At 45.3% G+C, this 17,702-nt stretch overlaps 2 protein-coding genes and 1 long non-coding RNA gene across 4 annotated transcripts; 2 read left to right on the top strand and 1 right to left on the bottom strand.

Annotated features, from left to right (window-relative positions):
- Positions 1-455: 455 nt before the first annotated feature.
- On the top strand, positions 456-5,442 carry LOC109742478 (probable LRR receptor-like serine/threonine-protein kinase At1g05700). The gene is made up of 11 exons (XM_020301565.4): positions 456-833; positions 909-1,979; positions 2,130-2,268; positions 2,833-2,904; positions 3,004-3,075; positions 3,279-3,359; positions 3,459-3,628; positions 3,723-3,991; positions 4,082-4,208; positions 4,342-4,410; positions 4,543-5,442. The coding sequence occupies exons 1-11, from the start codon at positions 755-757 to the stop codon at positions 5,208-5,210; spliced, it is 2,817 nt and encodes a 938-aa protein (XP_020157154.1). The 5' UTR covers positions 456-754; the 3' UTR covers positions 5,211-5,442.
- A 4,450-nt stretch (positions 5,443-9,892) lies between these two features.
- On the top strand, positions 9,893-14,672 carry LOC109742477 (probable LRR receptor-like serine/threonine-protein kinase At1g05700). The gene is made up of 11 exons (XM_045227655.1): positions 9,893-10,134; positions 10,220-11,293; positions 11,383-11,521; positions 12,080-12,151; positions 12,307-12,378; positions 12,580-12,660; positions 12,762-12,928; positions 13,021-13,289; positions 13,380-13,506; positions 13,639-13,707; positions 13,840-14,672. The coding sequence occupies exons 1-11, from the start codon at positions 10,020-10,022 to the stop codon at positions 14,505-14,507; spliced, it is 2,853 nt and encodes a 950-aa protein (XP_045083590.1). The 5' UTR covers positions 9,893-10,019; the 3' UTR covers positions 14,508-14,672.
- A 263-nt stretch (positions 14,673-14,935) lies between these two features.
- On the bottom strand, positions 14,936-17,445 carry LOC120962143 (uncharacterized). 2 transcript variants are annotated; one of them, XR_006662385.2, is made up of 4 exons: positions 16,324-17,445; positions 15,886-16,216; positions 15,266-15,346; positions 14,936-15,190 (listed from the first exon to the last, which is right to left on the bottom strand). It is a non-coding gene; the product is annotated as an uncharacterized lncRNA (long non-coding RNA). The 2 variants fall into 2 exon arrangements; XR_005753085.3 differs by having other exon boundaries at positions 15,886-17,445.
- Between the last annotated feature and the right edge of the window lie 257 nt (positions 17,446-17,702).

The following is a 17,702-nucleotide window of genomic DNA, read 5'->3' as shown; positions in this document are numbered from 1 at the left end:
TGACAACATGGATAAACATTAATGTTATTCTTCCGCGCTCATTAGATGGAACCAGACCTAATTAACCTTTATGTATTAGGAGATAATTATGGATTGAATGGTTTTGCCTTTGCCTTAGCGTGCAGCCATTCTAGTGGTGTCCTTCGGAGGGATGGTCGTCATTAGGAGAAGCGCCAACTACATTGGGTGGGGGCAATGGAAATAGTGGTGGCTATCCTCAACCACAGTTGCCGCCATCATCTTTAGGGGCTCATGAACATCGCACGGGTAACTATGTGCTCATTTGCACCAGCGGCATTGGAGGTCACAGTGAAGAAACACCAAAATAGGAGATGTTGCGGTTCTAGGGCAACAAAGGGGATGGGAGGAGCGAATGGAGAAGAGAAGGGTGGGAGGACGACAAAGAAGTAGGCAAAGATGTGCAGGGGAGAAGAAGCCGGAGGGGGTGTTATTGTGTTGCGTTCACAACCACATGATCAAAGATAATAGGAGCTAAGGCCATGAACAGTGTCTCTACCCGAAGGTGCATACAACCGCCCGTTTTAACCGGTGATAAGTGGGACGCAGGCCCACATGAGAATTCAGAGGGGTGATTTTATTAGTTAGAAAGGAAGTTTACGTACAGAACGTAAACACATTACATAGGTGTACCATTTTTGCTTAGTAGGCATGTAGTTTCCTTAGCTATGTTCTATACAGTACCATTACGCTTCTTCGTTAGCAGCTTGCATGCAATCAATGCGCCAGTAGAACAATGGCGCCCCGGTGGTGGCTGCTGATTCTCTGCCTCGCCGGCAACATACTCCATGGTCGCGCACAGCTTGACAGCAGAGGTATCTCTCTCTTCTGTTATTGGCTTCTCTCTCTCAATCATGCTGCCTCATCAACATTGCATATTCATTGTGCAGGTTTCATCAACATAGACTGTGGGCTACAGGGAGAGGAGAGCTACGTCGACGACGAGACAAAGCTGGTGTACGTCTCAGACGCTGGCTTCACCGACACCGGCACGCCTTACAACCTCTCGGCTGAGAACTTCCTGCCATGGCGGTCCAGGAACGTCCGCAGCCTGCGGAGTTTCCCTGATGGCGTTCGCAACTGCTACACGTTAGGATCCCTGGTGTCGGGCCTCAAGTACCTCTTCCGTGCCACGTTTCTCTATGGCAACTACGACGGCCTTAACAAGCGACCAGCGTCGTTCGACCTCTACATCGGCGTCAACTTCTGGACGGCGGTGAACATTTCGTGGTGGGGGTTGGACCAGGACAACAGGGTGACGGTGGAGGCGATCGTAGTCGTGCCGCACGACTTGGTGCAGGTGTGCCTGGTGAACACCGGCGGCGGGACGCCCTTCATCTCCGGGCTGGAGCTGAGGCCGCTGAAGATGTCGCTCTACCCACAGGCAACAGCAGAGCTGGGGCTGTTCCTGCTGCGCAGGCGGAACTTCGCCGCGATAAACGGAACTATCATCAGGTTCCCCGATGATCCATACGACAGGCTATGGTACCCTAGGTCCGACGCCACGATGTGGGCGGAGATGACGACGACCGAGAGGGTGGACGACGTCGATGGGGACGAGTTTGAGGCGCCCATGGCGGTGCTGCAGACGGCGATCAAGCCGCTGAACGCCTCCGGTAGCATCAGGTTCGGCTGGGAGGTGGCGCCCGAGCTCAACAATGTGTCGCCGGGGCCGGGGTACCTCGCCGTCTTGCACTTGGTCGAACTGGAGCTCCTCGGCGGGGATGCCTTGCGCCAGTTCAACATCAGTGTCAACCACGACGAAAGCTGGGTCCCGGGCTACACGCCGCCAGGCTATCTCCGCAGAGCCTATGTCTACAATAAATTCACCAACCCGAGCCACAGCAGCTACATCGTCACCATCAAGGCCACAGCCAATTCCACGCTGCGGCCCATCATCAGCGCCTACGAGTTGTTCTCCATCATCACCACCACCAACATTGGAACAGAATCCCAGGATGGTAATCAATTTAATTAAGCACATATTGACATATAATTAAGCACATCTTGACATCTATTTATGAGTATGTATGTATATCTATCTATCTATCTACCTTGTGCTACTGAAATGGTTGGTGCGATGTGATTAACTACTGCAAGCATGCGTGTAGCAACCGCCGTCATGGCGATCAAGGCCAAGTACGGGGTGCGGAAGAACTGGATGGGTGACCCATGCTTTCCCAAGACTATGGCATGGGATGGGTTGAACTGCAGCTATGCCGCTGCCAACCCTCCAAGGATCACAAGCATGTAAGTTATTTGTATATATTTTCAAATATTGGAAATCATGTAATGTTACAAATGAGAAAAGGGGAAATCAAGATGGCATTCCCTAGTATGGGGAATTCAAGAAAAGTCAGACATAAATTATAAACAAATAATACACCTTTTGTGATTTTTATGATTTTTTTAAAAGTATTCATGGGTTTCCTAACATTGTCTTGTTCTTCATAATATGTATATTTTTTTTGTAATTTTATTTCGTATTTATATAATTTTAGTTCATCAATTCTCACATTTTTAGTAAGCTTTCAACATATACATTTTTTTATGTTCACCCTTGAATTGTATATATTGTATTCACATTTGAAGCTTTCAATTGAAATATGTTTTCCTCTAGTTTTCTCATTATTTTGTGATGGGATGTTTCAGGTCATAACATTTTGGCTGAGATCCTGAGACCAATAACAAAAATTATCTATTTTGAAAAAAAATAGGATCAAAGATGAGTGTGGTCAGAGAGATCAAAAAATTGCCTTATGTATACAACCATGGAAAATGAAGCTGATCCTTTTATGTATGTGCTTTTTGTAGAAACCTATCCTTCAGTGGTCTAAATAGTGATATATCATCATCTTTCGCGCATCTAAAGGCTCTCCAATACTTGTACGTTCTGAGTTCTGGATTTATTTGGCCTAATCTCGTTTGTACTTCTCAGCAACACAAGCTTCAAGAAATTAAATATATTGTTTCCCTATCTTGCAGGGATTTGTCAAACAATAACTTGACAGGTTCAATTCCAGATGCCCTTTCACAGTTACCATCATTGACAGTCATGTAAGTTGGGTAACAATTAGCCCTAACTAATTAGCAACCACACTTATTTACAAACTTGGGCACAATATATGACACATATGCAATAATTAACAAGATTAATAGTTCCAACAAGCAGTATATAGAAAAGTCTTGTCAAACTTGGACCGAATTGCTTTGAGTTATTATGTACGTGTATATAGTGTGTCTAATTTGTTTTCTTCTAGAGATTTGTCTGGCAACCAACTCAGTGGTTCTATACCCTCTGGACTTCTCAAAAGAATTCAAGATGGCTTCCTGGTTCTAAGGTGTTCATAGTATATACATACTTGATAAATTCCACTAAGCTTCTTCGTTAAATTTTTTGGCGGGGACTTCATTAATTAACTTGGTCCTCGACTTATTAGACATGGCAACAATCCAAATCTTTGCACCGACCGCAATTCATGTCAGCTTGCTGCTAAAAGGAAGAGCAAACTGGCCATCTATGTTTCCGTCCCTATACTTGTCATCGTGCTGATAGTATCAGTGTCCCTACTAGTCTTGTTCTTCCTAAGACGGCGAAACCAGCAGCAAGGTTAGAGTGAGGCCTTTTCGGCATGTTTGAGCTAGCACACAACAATGCCAATATTTGGTCTATTAATTCATCAATTTCCTGCGTATACATGAAGGATCAATGAAAAACAGGATAGCGGTAAAGCCACAAAATGAAGAGGCGGTGTCGACGAGCTATGGCGGCGATGATGATTCTCTGCGACTAGTTGAGAATCGCCGGTTCACGTACAAGGAACTCGAGAGGATAACCAATGGCTTTGACCGGGTGCTTGGCGAAGGAGGGTTCGGCCGTGTCTATGATGGCTTCCTGGAAGATGGTACTCAAGTGGCGGTGAAGTTGCGGTCTCATTCCTCCAATCAAGGTGTCAAGGAGTTCCTCGCAGAGGTGCGATGGACCAGATCTTTAACAGCATGCGCCGTCAACTATTGGCAGAAATGCGTGATTTTGATGTGAAATTTTGATGTGCTTGTGCAGGCCCAGATTTTAACCCGGATTCATCACAAGAATCTTGTCTCGATGATTGGTTACTGCAAGGATCGGGAGTATATGGCACTTGTGTACGAGTACATGGCACAAGGGACCCTGCGAGAGCACATTGCAGGTATGAATACTAACTACGGCTAACAAAAAGGAGTTGGCTTTCAACTCATATGGTGAATGCGCAAGTCGCCCTAGTGGTTCACCTGAGGTACTTTCTATTAATTCGGACAAACACGTTGTTATTGTATTTGTAGCAAGTGGACGCAATGGAGGATGTTTACCGTGGAGGCAGAGACTCAAAAACGCACTTGAATCTGCACAAGGTGCACACTCAAATCCAGAGCAGCTTATTGATGCTCTTCAATAGTTATGGCCTAATTTTGTATTCACCCGAGGCACATTATTGCTATTGGGCGTGCATTTGACTTACATGTTGATGTTCTTGCCATGTGTAGGGTTGGAGTATCTGCATACGGGTTGCAACCCGCCTCTCATCCACAGGGATGTCAAGGCCACCAACATTCTGCTGAATGCCAGGCTAGAGGCCAAGATCGCCGATTTTGGCTTGACGAAAGCCTTTGACTACCACAACAACACCCATCTTTTCACGAACACGCTCGCTTTTACCCCCGGGTACGTTGATCCGGAGTACCAGGCCACGATGCAGCCAACGACCAAGAGTGACGTGTATAGCTTGGGAGTGGTGCTGCTGGAGCTGGTCACCGGGAAACCAGCCCTTCTTTCGGACCCAGAGCCCACAAGCATCGTCCAATGGGCAAGGCAGCGGCTGGCGCGCGGCAACATGGAGGGCGTGGTGGACGCGCGAATGCAGGGTGGTTATGATATCAATGGCGTGTGGAAGGTGGCGGAGATTGCACTCAAATGCACCGCACAGGGGTCGGCACAGCGGCCCACCATGGCTGACGTGGTGGCGCAGCTACAGGAGTGTGTGGAGCTCGAGGAGGGCCGCGCTCCTAGCTTCCACACCGGTGGCAGCAGTGGCGATGATAATTACAATGCTTACACTAGTGCGCAGTCCACCGACGTGAGCAATAACACTGCATTTGAAACGGAGCTGAGGATACCAACATTGGCCGCCGATCCAGGCCCGACAGCACGTTGACTACCTCTTTGTATAATTGTTGTTTTCTTGAAGTCTTTGTGAGATTCTTAATCATGTAGTTATTTCTCTCTCGTTTCCATATTATAGTGCATATGAGATATTTTTCAAACTCTTAACTTTGTAAACTTTGATCAAGTTTACATGAATATATGGACATGTAGAATATCGAATATATACCATATAGAAGGAGTGTAATTTATGATGAATCGAATGATACTGATTTGTCATCACTAATTAATAGAAAGAAGGGCCGATAGATGTAAGTCAGAGCAGCGTACCTCTCAGAGTCCATTCACATGTGCATGTTAGCTGCAACAAGCATCATGCCTTCCATATATGTTCGCCAGAGCAGCCTAAGCGTCTGTAGTACAACTACGATCCAGTTTTTTTCATCAGTGCAGTTCAAAAGAAAATAAAACGCTGTAGGTAGATAAAGGCAGTACTATATAGTATATACTGCCTGACAGCATAAGGTTAACAGACCATATATTGTTCACATGTTTCTAGCCAAAAGCATGCATAAATAACACATCATATTCCTTCGTTCGTCCAGCCAAAAGAAAACTAACTTGATTGGAACTGTCAGACCACGGAAATGCTAAACTCCTCAACCTCGACACAGGCCATCTGCTCGTCCTTGGTGAGTGTATCGTGGTTGATGGTTCATCACATTGCAAGAATCTTCAGTCAAACTTTCTTGAAAAGAGATGAGTAAGGTAAAACGACTCGATGGAGAGGAGCGTAGTTTCATCATACCGGGTACCATGAGCAGAACCTGGCACGTTAGCTTCAACAGTCATCACCGTCACTTCTCCCAAGATGCAGCATCCAATGGATCTGAAAAGAAATTGTATGTTAGAAAGCAAATGAAGCAGACAAAATCACTGAAATAACTTGCTGCAGTGCTGCTTCCAACTCAGCAATTAAGTCCTGGCAAGAACACTCTGACTGATTATGCTCTCAACAACAACAAGAAAAAACTAAGAACACACAGGAACAATCATGGGATTGATATGGCGCTTGATTTACCATGATACAAGTCTGGGATAGAACAGTCATTCATCTTAACAGACACCATTGCGGCATAGAGATCGGGTACGGACTACCCAACCAAATACATGGCCTCGAGGGATAACAGGCATGCATGCATGTATAACGAAGGAAACCAGACAAGCCCTAGAAGAATGCTCATAGGGTAAAACTAGTGCAGAGAGTAAATTGAGTAGCCAACACATGTGTGCAACTCAAAGCTTTATGGTCTTATGGATCTAGTGTCTACTCCATCATGAACATGTTAATAACCCTCAGAAGGTCTGTGGATCCACCTTTTCAGCTCCAACAATGATGCATTTCACAAGCTGATTACCGTTCAGCATTCCCTTTGCGACTTTCCACTTGGGACGGATACTGATGATACATGGTGTCACGCATGGTACTGCCAAATCATGCTGCATAGTCCACCGAGTAGAGCTCATTTGCTGTGCGGCCAAGCATCTCCTAGCCGCCTTGTTGCAACGTGGCAGCATGAGCCATACCCGTGTGATCCTGGATCTTAGAGACGATGATGTACCTGTAGTTGCAGCTTCCAAGTCAGAGTAGTAAATATGCACAGAAATGTAAGCGGTTCTGACAGACAGTTGTGAGATAGGACCCTGCAAATGCAAAGTAACCACAGTACAGAAAGATGTTTAAGCAACAAGACCAAATTTACAAAATATTATTATTTCAGGAGCAATTTTTAAATATTTTTACAAAATACATTATAATAGAATATTTCCCAATAAATTTACCAGGCTAAATGTTGTCCAGAAAATAAGCCTGGTCACTAACTGGGCCGGCCCAATACGTGCGAGCTGCGCGTTTGCTTCTATCGAGCTATGCGCGGAACAGCAACTCCCGACAATTATCCATTCTCCTTCTACTCTCAGTACGCCGGAAAAGAAAAGAACAGAAAACACCGAGGATGCCGACTGACATGCATTATCTTGCAAGCAACCGAGACAAGTTGCTCTTAATTATCTGTGCGTACACCTCAAAGTCTTAACCTGACGTAACCAACCGTGTCTTGCATAGTTGATCTCGTCTCGGTGAGATCATATACTGTCACCTTGTCTAGGAATACTGCATTGTTTTCCTTTATCGATCTTTCTGATGGGTAGTGCATTGTTTCCCAAGGGAGCACCCTTCGTTCCATATTTCTACTTTCACACGACGGATGAATGAGTGTATCACCATCTTTGTTTTACTTTAGAAGAAGGCGCCTACTCGGCATTAGAAATAAAGCCCCACACGGCCACCAAACGCTTTCAGTGACTGACGCACGCACTTAGAATATCACTCTAGCGGTTACAGAACACGGTAAGTCATTCGATAGTAAGTTTGTTCCCAGCATGCCAGCGCAGCGAAACAGGACCAAACTAACCTACGAGCGCGTTGCATAACACCAAGATGGAGGGATCCCCACAAGAAACGTGCGAGTGCACTCGAAGAAGATATGCGAGGCATCCTCATGTTCAGCACACAATGTACATGGGCCATGGAGGGGCCATGATGTTTCTTGATCTGGTCACTAGAAGGAAGACCTGATCATAATGCCAAATAAAAACGTCTATTGTTTCATTGTGACGCACATCTATGAGTGAGTAATCTTTACTATGAGCTAGTAGGACTGAAGAAGAAGCAGTAATCTTTACTATCAAATCCTTGCAGGTGTTAAACATCACCTTCCCCCCTTCATATCAGGGGCACGCGCATGCGGTGCTCAGCCCAACAAAATCTCTAAAGAAATATATATATTTCCATAGCAACACACGATTCCTAACTAGTGAGCATAAAAGTGCAGTTGATGACCAGTACTTGGTCCTCGTGAAGTCGATCTTAATTTCCCTGCAAAAGATGGCAATCCTAATTATTACCGGTTCCTTTGCTCATGATAAATCAAAGTCTTAACCACTCTTCACTTAATTTTGCCAATTGGAGTGCAAAGAAGTCAAGAACAGCTATCCCACGCCAAGCGCACCATGACCATCAGTACCATTTGCTGTCGACATATATAAATTTTTTGAACTTCCTGTCGACATATATGTAAATCATGTATGGATAAGTTCATATTACGTAACGTCACATAGATCATGCCGTTCTATTTGGCTGCTACTCCCTCCGTCACATAATATAAGTGTAAAAACACTCTAATATTATGAGACGGAGGGAATAATTAATATCAACTGTCAATTAGTTACTGATTTATACAAGTATAATGCGTTTTGAATTGCAAGCTACAATGACCGGCCTCATGTAATAAGCTAGCTTACCAGACACGGCAAGAGACAAACAACAAGCAGCTAAGGTAGACAGTAGATGTGATCTTCCCCGCATTATTTTGTTGGCAACATGAACAAGTTGGTATTGTTTAACTTTATGGACAATGGTTAGGGTACCTTGACTGGTTAAAGCAGGAAGACTTTCTAGTAGAAGGTACATATTTTTGTACCACTCTTCTCCCATGTCATTTTCTGTCATATGCCATGCATCATATCATCATATTTATTATTAAATCGGCGCCTGTGTTGCACATCTCTTTCCCCTCTTCATCTCGCGGTCACGGGCATATGTGCTCAGCCCAATAAAATCTCTAATCATAATATTTTTCCATAGCAACACACCCTAACTAGTGCATAAAAAGTGCAGTTGAGCGGTACTTTTTTTCGACAATTGCATTTGACCAGTACTTGGTCCTCTTGAAGCCGATCTTAACTTCCCTGCAAAAGATGGCAATCCTAGTTATTATTAGTTCCTTTGCTCGTGACAAATCAAAGTCTTAACCACTCTTCACTTCATTTTGCCAATTGGAGTCCAAAAAAGTCAAGAACAGTTATCCCATGCCTAACGCACCACGACCATCTACAAACCATTTGTTGTCGACATATAATTTTTTTTTGTAACAACTTGTGGACATATATGTAAATCATGTATAGATAAGTTCACATTACATAACATGACACCGATGATGCTGTCATATGTAGCTGCTAATTTATATTAACTGTCAATTAATTACTGATTTACAGGTATAATGCGTGTTGAATTGCAAGCTACAATGACCGGCCTCAAGTAATAAGCTAGCTTACCAAACACGGCAAGAGACAAACAACAAGCAGCTAAGCTACACGGTAGATATGATCTTCCCCGCGATTATTTTGTTGGCAACATGAACAAGTTGGTATTGTTTAACTTTATTTATGGGCAATGGTTAGGGTAGGTTGACTGGTTAAAACGGGAAGACTTTCTAGTAGAAGGTACAAAAAAATTTACCACTCTTCTCCCATGTCATTTTCTGTCATATGCGATGCATCATATCATCATATTCGGTTAGAAATATTGGTGCGGACAAGAGAACCAAGTTCAGTATTCAAACGTACCTTTAACAACAATTCTCTTTTAAAATACTTTAACTCATGTGTGTAAATCTGTGCCGAGAAACACTATAACAATTAGTGTACAACTTATGTTGGCTTTTCATATTATATTTACCATACAAAATAGTACCACGTCAAATCTCCCTAATTTTTACAAAAATATGGAGTGATTGACAATTGGCAAACTGTGTAAAATTCCGTAAGTCCTACATTGGACGTATGTCATAAAGCAAGTTGTGTATTAGGTGCGTGATGGCTTGGATAAACATTGATGTCAACCTGATGATGATCAGTGGATGTAACTGACTCGTAGAGTCAAATTAACATTAGTATATATTAATGTTAGGCTACATATATTCTGAATAACGATGATGATGTTGCACCATTAGCTGTTTGTATGCATGTGAAGCAATCAGCACGCACGAGGAGAACAATGGCACCCCGCCGGTGGCTGCTGCTTCTCTTCCTTGCCGCCGGCGTACTCCAACCTCTCGCCCAGCCTGACAGCAGAGGTATCTTACATCGTATCTCTCTCTCTGTCTCTTTCTCTCGGTCTCAGACTCTCAGCTAGCACATAAATATCTGCGCGGCGGGTAGGTTTCATCAGCATAGACTGCGGGCTAGCCGAGGAGGCGAGCTACGTGGACGACACGACGACACTGGCATACGTCTCGGACTCCGGCTTCACCGATGCTGGCACGAACTACAACATCTCGGCAGAGTACCTCGGGTTCTCCAGGCGCGGCCACAACCTACGGAGCTTCCCTGATGGCGTGCGCAACTGCTACACGCTCCGGTCCCTGGTGTCCGGCCTCAAGTACCTGATCCGCGCCAGCTTCCTGTATGGAAACTACGACGGCCTCAACAGGCCGCCCGCGTCGTTTGACCTCCACATCGGCGTCAACTTCTGGAAGACGGTGAACATTTCAACGTGGGGGGCAGACCAGGGAAACACGGCAGTGGTGGAAGCCATCGTCGTCGTGCCGGACGACCTGCTGCAGGTGTGCCTCGTGAACACCGGCGGCGGAACACCCTTCATCTCCAGCCTGGACCTGAGACCGCTGAAGAGGACATTCTACCCACAGGCGACAGCGGAGCAGGGGCTGGTCATGCTGGCCAGGTTCAACGCCGCCCCGGTAAACAAAACGGGCACCATAAGGTACCCCGATGATCCACACGACCGGCTATGGTACCCGTGGTTCGACGCCACGATTTGGGCGGAGATCTCGACGACCGAGAGAGTGTACGGCGTTGGCGACGACCTCTTCGAGGTGCCATGGAAGGTGATGCAGACGGCGATTGTGACGCGGAACGCCTCCGAGAACATCTGGTTCGGCTGGGAGTCCCTAGACGCGGAGCCCCGAGACGACGACCCGTCCCGGCCGGGGTACATCGCCATCCTGCACTTCGCTGAGCTGCAGCTCCTCAACGCCAGCAACGGCGAGCTGCGCCAGTTCTACATCAACCTGAATGATGAGCTCGCGTACCCGACGGGCTTCACGCCGGAGCACCTCATCAGCAACGCGATTTATGATACCAAGCCCAGCCGGCATAGCGGCTACAACTTATCCATCAATGCCACCGCAAACTCGACACTGCCGCCCATTCTGAACGCCGTCGAGATGTACTATGTCATACCCACCACCAACCTTGGCACCGACTCCCAGGACGGTAATTCATCCGATCTATGATCTATCCATCAATCCACTATGTGCTACTAGGACTCTGATATGGATGCATGCATGGATGCATGAGCTCAGCACCTGCCGCCATGGCGATTAAGGCCAAGTACGGGGTACGAAAGAACTGGATGGGTGACCCATGCTTTCCCAGGACTATGGCATGGGATGGGTTGAACTGCAGCTATGCCGCTGCCAACCCTCCAAGAATCACAAGCATGTAAGTAATTCATATATATATATATTCAAATATTGGAAATCATGTAATGTTTTACATGAGAAAGGGGGAAATCAAGATCATTATTCCCCAGTTTGAGGAATTCAAGAGAAGTCAGAAATAAATTATAAACATACACTTTTGTATTGTTTTTAAAGTATTTATGGCTTTCCTATAATTAGCTTGTTCTTCATAATATTTATATATTTGCAATTTTGTTTCATTTTTTATATAATTTTGTTCATCAATTCTCACATTTTTAGTAAGTTTTCCACACATACATGCATATCATGTAATGTTCGCTCTTGAATTTTCTATCTTTTATTCTATTTCTGATTTTGAAGCTTTCAATTGAAAAAAAAACAGGATGGTTTTTCTGATTATTTTGTGATGGGATGATTAAGGTGATAACACTTTACCTGAGACCAATAACAAAGTTATCTGTTTTGAAAAAAAAAATGGGCAAACATGAGTGTTGTCAGAGTAGATGAAAAAATTACCTTCTGTATATATACAGCTATGGAAAATTAAGCTGATCCTTTTATTATGTGCTTTTTGTAGAAACCTATCCTCCAGTGGTCTAAACAGTGATATATCATCATCTTTCGCGCATCTAAAGGCTCTCCAATACTTGTATGTCAGAGTTCTGGATTTCTTTGGCCTAATCTCGTCTGTACTTCTTTGAAGCTTCCAGAAATTATTTATGGCTTTCCTATAATTAATATGTCGGAGTTCTGGATTTCTTTGAAGCTTCAAGAAATTAAATATATTGTTTCCCTATCTTGCAGGGATTTGTCAAACAATAACTTGACAGGTTCAATTCCAGATGCCCTTTCACAGTTACCATCATTGACAGTCATGTAAGTTGGGCAGCAATTAGCCCTAACTAATTAGCAGACACGCTTATTTACAGACTCGGACACAATATATGACACATATGCAATAACTAACAAGATTAATAGTTCCAACAAGCAGTGTACAGAAAAGTCTTGTCAAACTTTGACTGAATTTCTTCAAGTTATTATATACATATATAGTGTGTCTAATTTGTTTTCCTCTAGAGATTTGTCTGGCAACCAACTCAATGGATCAATTCCCTCTGGACTTCTCAAAAGAATTCAAGATGGCTCCCTGGATCTAAGGTGTTCATAGTATATACATACTTGATAAATTCCACTAAGCTTCTTCGTTAAAAAACTTTTGGCGGGGACTTCGTTAATTAACTTGGTACTCGATTTGTTAGACATGGCAACAATCCAAACCTTTGCACCGACGGAAATTCATGTCAGCTTGCTGCTAAAAGGAAGAGCAAACTGGCAATCTATGTTGCCGTCCCTGTACTTGTCATTATGGTGATAGTATCAGTGGCCTTACTAGTCTTCTTCTTAAGACGACGAAACCAGCAGCCAGGTTAGAGTGAGGCATTTTCAGCATGATCAAGCTAGCACACAACAATGCCCATATTTGGTCTATTAATTCACCAATTTCATGAATACATGAAGGGTCAATGAAAAACAGGAGGGCGGTAAAGCCACAAAATGAAGAGGCGATGTCAAAGAGCTATGGCGGCGATGATGATTCTCTGCGACTAGTTGAGAATCGCCGGTTCACATACGAGGAACTCGAGAGGATAACCCATGGCTTTGACCGGGTGCTTGGCCAAGGAGGGTTCGGCTATGTCTATGATGGCTTCCTGGAGGATGGTACTCAAGTGGCGGTGAAGTTGCGGTCTCACTCCTCCAATCAAGGCGTCAAAGAGTTCCTCGCAGAGGTGCATTGGACAAGATCCTTTAACAGCATGTGCCTTCAACTCTTGGCAGAAATGCGTGACTTCGATGTGAAATTTTATGTGCTTGTGCAGGCTCAGATTTTAACCCGGATTCATCACAAGAATCTTGTCTCGATGATTGGTTACTGCAAGGATGGGGAGTATATGGCACTTGTATATGAGTACATGGCTCAAGGGACCCTGCGAGAGCACATTGCAGGTATGAATACCAACTACGGCTAACAAAAAGGATTTGGCTTTCAGCTCATATAGTGAATGTGCAAGTTGCCCTAGTGGTTCACCTGAGATACTTTCAATTAATTCGGAAGACACGTTGTTATTGTATTTATAGGAAGCGGACACAATGGAGGATGTTTACCATGGAGGCAGAGACTTAAAAACGCACTTGAATCTGCACAAGGTGCACGCTCAAATCCAGAGCAGTTTATTGCTGCTCTTCTTTAGTTATGGCCTATTTTTGTATTCAACAGAGGCACATTATGGATACTGAGCAGGCATTCGAATTACAGGTTGATGTTCTTGTCATCTGTAGGTTTGGAGTATCTGCACACGGGTTGCAACCCGCCTCTCATCCACAGGGATGTCAAGGCCACCAACATTCTGCTGAATGCCAGGCTAGAGGCCAAGATCGCCGATTTTGGCTTGACCAAAGCCTTTGACTACCACAACAACACTCATCTTTTCACAAACACGCTCGCTTTTACCCCCGGGTACGTCGATCCAGAGTACCAGGCCACGATGCAGCCAACGACCAAGAGCGACGTGTACAGCTTCGGAGTGGTGCTGCTGGAGCTGGTCACCGGCAAACCAGCCATACTTTCGGATCCAGAGCCCACGAGCATCATCCAATGGGCAAGGCAGCGGCTGGCACGCGGCAACATGGAGGGCGTGGTGGACGCGCGAATGCAGGGCGGTTATGATATCAACGGCGTGTGGAAGGTGGCGGAGATTGCACTCAAATGCACCGCACAGGGGTCAGCACAGCGACCCACCATGGCCGACGTGGTGGCGCAGCTACATGAGTGTGTGGAGCTCGAGGAGGGCCGCGCTCCTAGCTTCCACACTGGTGGCAGCAGCGGCGACGATAATTACAATGCGTACGCTAGTGCGCAGTCCACCGACGTGAGCAGTAACACGGCATTCGAAACGGAGCTGAGGATACCAACATTGGCCGCCGATCCAGGCCCGACAGCACGTTGAATACATCTTTGTATAATTGTTGTTTTCTTTAAGTCTCTATGAGATTCTTAATCATGTAGTTATTTAATCTCTCCTTGCGAAATTATAGTGCATATGAGATATTTTTCAAACTCTTAACTTTGTAAACTTTGACCAAGTTTGCAGGAATATATGGACATGTACAATATCCAATATATACCATATTGAAGGAGTATAATTTATGATGAATCGAATGATACTGATTTGTCATCACTAATTGATAGGAAGAAGGGCCGATAGATGTTTGTCAGAGCAGCGTACCTCTCAGAGTCCATTCACATGTGCATGTTAGCTGCAACAGTCATCATCCCTTCCATATATGTTCGCCAGAGCAGCCCAAGCATCTGTACTACAACTATGATCCAGTGCTTTTCATCAGTGCAGTTCGAACGAAAATAAAACGCTGTAGGTAGATAAAAGCAGTACTATATAGTATATACTGACTGACAACATAAGGTTAACAGACCATATATTGTTCACATGTTTCTAACCAAAAGCATGCATAAATAACAGATCATACTCCTTCGTTCGTCCAGCCAAAAGAAAACTAACTTGATCGAAACTCTCAAACCACGGAAATGCTAAATGACTCAAGCTCGACACAGGCCATCTGCTCGTCCTTGGTGAGTGTATGGTGGTTGGTGGGTTCATCCCATTGCAAGAATCTGCAGTCAAACTTTCTTCAGAAGAGACAAGTAAGGTAAAACGACTCGATGGAGAGAAGTGTCCTTTCATCATACCGGGTACCATGAGCAGAACCTGGCATGTTAGCTTCAATAATCATCACCGTCACTTCCCCCACAATGCAGCTTCCAACGGATCTGAATAAACTTCGTGTTAGAAAGCAAATGAAGGAGACAAAATCACTGAAATAACTTGCTGCAGTGCTGCTTCCAAGTCCGCAACCATAACTTATACTAGTAGAAAAATAACTATGAGAAAATCGCACAGATTTAACTCCTGCCAAGAACACACTGACTGATTATGCTCTCAACAACAAGAAGAAAAAATTAAGCACACACAGGAACAATCATAGGAACGAACATTCGCTTGATTTACCATGACACAAGTCTGGGATAGAGTAGTCATTCATCTTAACAGACACCATTGCGGCATAGAGATCGGGTACGTACTACCCAACCAAATACATGACCTCGAGGGATAACAGGCATGCATGCATATATAACGAAGGAAACCAGACAAGCGCTAGCAGAATGCTCATAGGGTAAAACTAGTGCAGAGAGTAAATTGACTGGCCAACACATGTGTGCAACTCAAAGGAATCTTTATGGTCTTATGGATCTTGGTGTCTACTCCATCATGAACATGTTAATAACCCTCAGAAGGTCGATGGATCCACCTTTTCAGCTCCAACAATGATGCATTTCACAAGCTGATAACCGTTCAGCATTCCCTGTGCAACTTTCCACTTGGGACAGATACTGATGATACATAAGAGTCACGCATGGTACTGCCAAATCAGGCTGCATAGTCCACGAGTAGAGCTCATTTGCTCTGCGGCCAAGTGTCTCCTAGCCGGCCGAATTGTTGCAACGTGGCAGCATGAGCCATACCCGTGTGATCCTGGATCTTAGAGAGGATGATGTACCTGTAGTTGCAGCTTCCAAGTCAGAGTAGTAAATATGCACAGAAATGTAAGCCGTTCTGACAGACAGTTGTGAGATAGGACCCTGCAAATGCAAAGTAACCACAGAACAGAAAGATGTTTAAGCAACAAGACCAAACTTCTCAGCTTTCAACAGTATAAATTTTTGGAGTAAGATATTTCACGCTTAACTCTTTAAAAAAGTTGTACGAAATCAGCACAATGCCAAATGTTGCAGTTCAACCTCTGCCTTGTCCATTGCTCTAGCCTTGCACAGCGCATCAATAACAGAGCTATATGTCACCACATTAGGCATAACGGCCTGCTGTGCCATTCCATGGAACAGATCGCACGGCTTGCCTACTTGGCCTTCCCTAAAGAAGCCATGGACGATGGTGTTATACGCCACCACATCGGGAGTGCAGCCCAGCTCAGGCATCCTCTGAAGCAGCACGTCCAGAGCCTCATCCGCCCACTTTGTGTGGCAAAGGCCCTTGAGGAGGGTGTTGAAGACGACTTGGTCTTCCTCGAGGCCCGTCTTGAGGAGACGGCCGAAGAAGGCGAGCGCCAGATCAGGGCAGCGTGCACGGCAGCAGCAGTCCATCAGGACACCATAGGTGAAGACATTTGGCTGCGCCACCCGTCGTCCGGCGCCTCGGGATAAACGGCCGAAGAGGGCGCGCGGGCGAGGGAGCCACAAAGTTAGTCAAGGGACGCTCCTGGACAGGATTGGCCTGCCGCAGCAATTTGTCGAACAGGTGGTGTGCGTCCTCCGGGGTGAGGTTGCCTGAACGCGCACGCTCCGTGGCGGTGGCGAAGGCGGCGTGGGGATCCCAGATGCGTGAGGGATGAGAGGTGGAGGAGGAGTGGCAGGCGCGGAGTCGGAGGCGGAGGCGGAGGCGGGGTGGCGACATTGGCGTGGTGGAGGAGAAGCGGTGCATGGCCTTGGTGTGTACGTAGGTCCTGAAGTGGGAGCAAGACGAGTGGGAGGCGACGAGGCCAGTGCTTTTCAAGTTGACCCCAAGGTGCTACAGTATCTAGTAGTACTAGGGATCGCGCCTTGACGCGAGGGTGCCGGTCCCAACGATGTGGTCAAGCAGATAATGATCATTCAATAAGAAGCATAGTTTTAACACACGTATTCAACATGACAACGAAGCAAGATATTATCAAGTTCAACATTGTCATAAGATTATAAACACTCAGTGAGTTCATTAGACCACAAAAGCTAATAACTACAACATTAAGTTCAATACAAAGAGCACGAACACGAGAGAGGAAGTACTAATAGCAGGAACATAATAAGAAAGCAAAAGCCAGGCATAGTGACGGTAGAGGCGGTCAAACTACAAAGCCATAGCTATTAGGCATACTAATTAGTAGCTCCGTCCAACTGCCTTGTCGGTCAACTTCATAGGTGCACTTAGTGGCCTTGGTGTGAAAGCAACTGGCGCAAGCACATCATGCTCTTGTGCCTGAGACTGTCTTTTCATTTGCATCATCTCAGCCCATGTGGGAAACGAAAGCATGTTGGCACGAACTTCAGAAGCTGTCGTGTACTCAAAGATGAC

This window comes from Aegilops tauschii, chromosome 1 (assembly GCF_002575655.3).
Source record: "Aegilops tauschii subsp. strangulata cultivar AL8/78 chromosome 1, Aet v6.0, whole genome shotgun sequence".
Taxonomy (NCBI): Eukaryota; Viridiplantae; Streptophyta; class Magnoliopsida; order Poales; family Poaceae; genus Aegilops; species Aegilops tauschii.
Note: the sequence above shows the minus strand (reverse complement) of the source record. Positions and strands in the feature narration are given on the sequence as shown.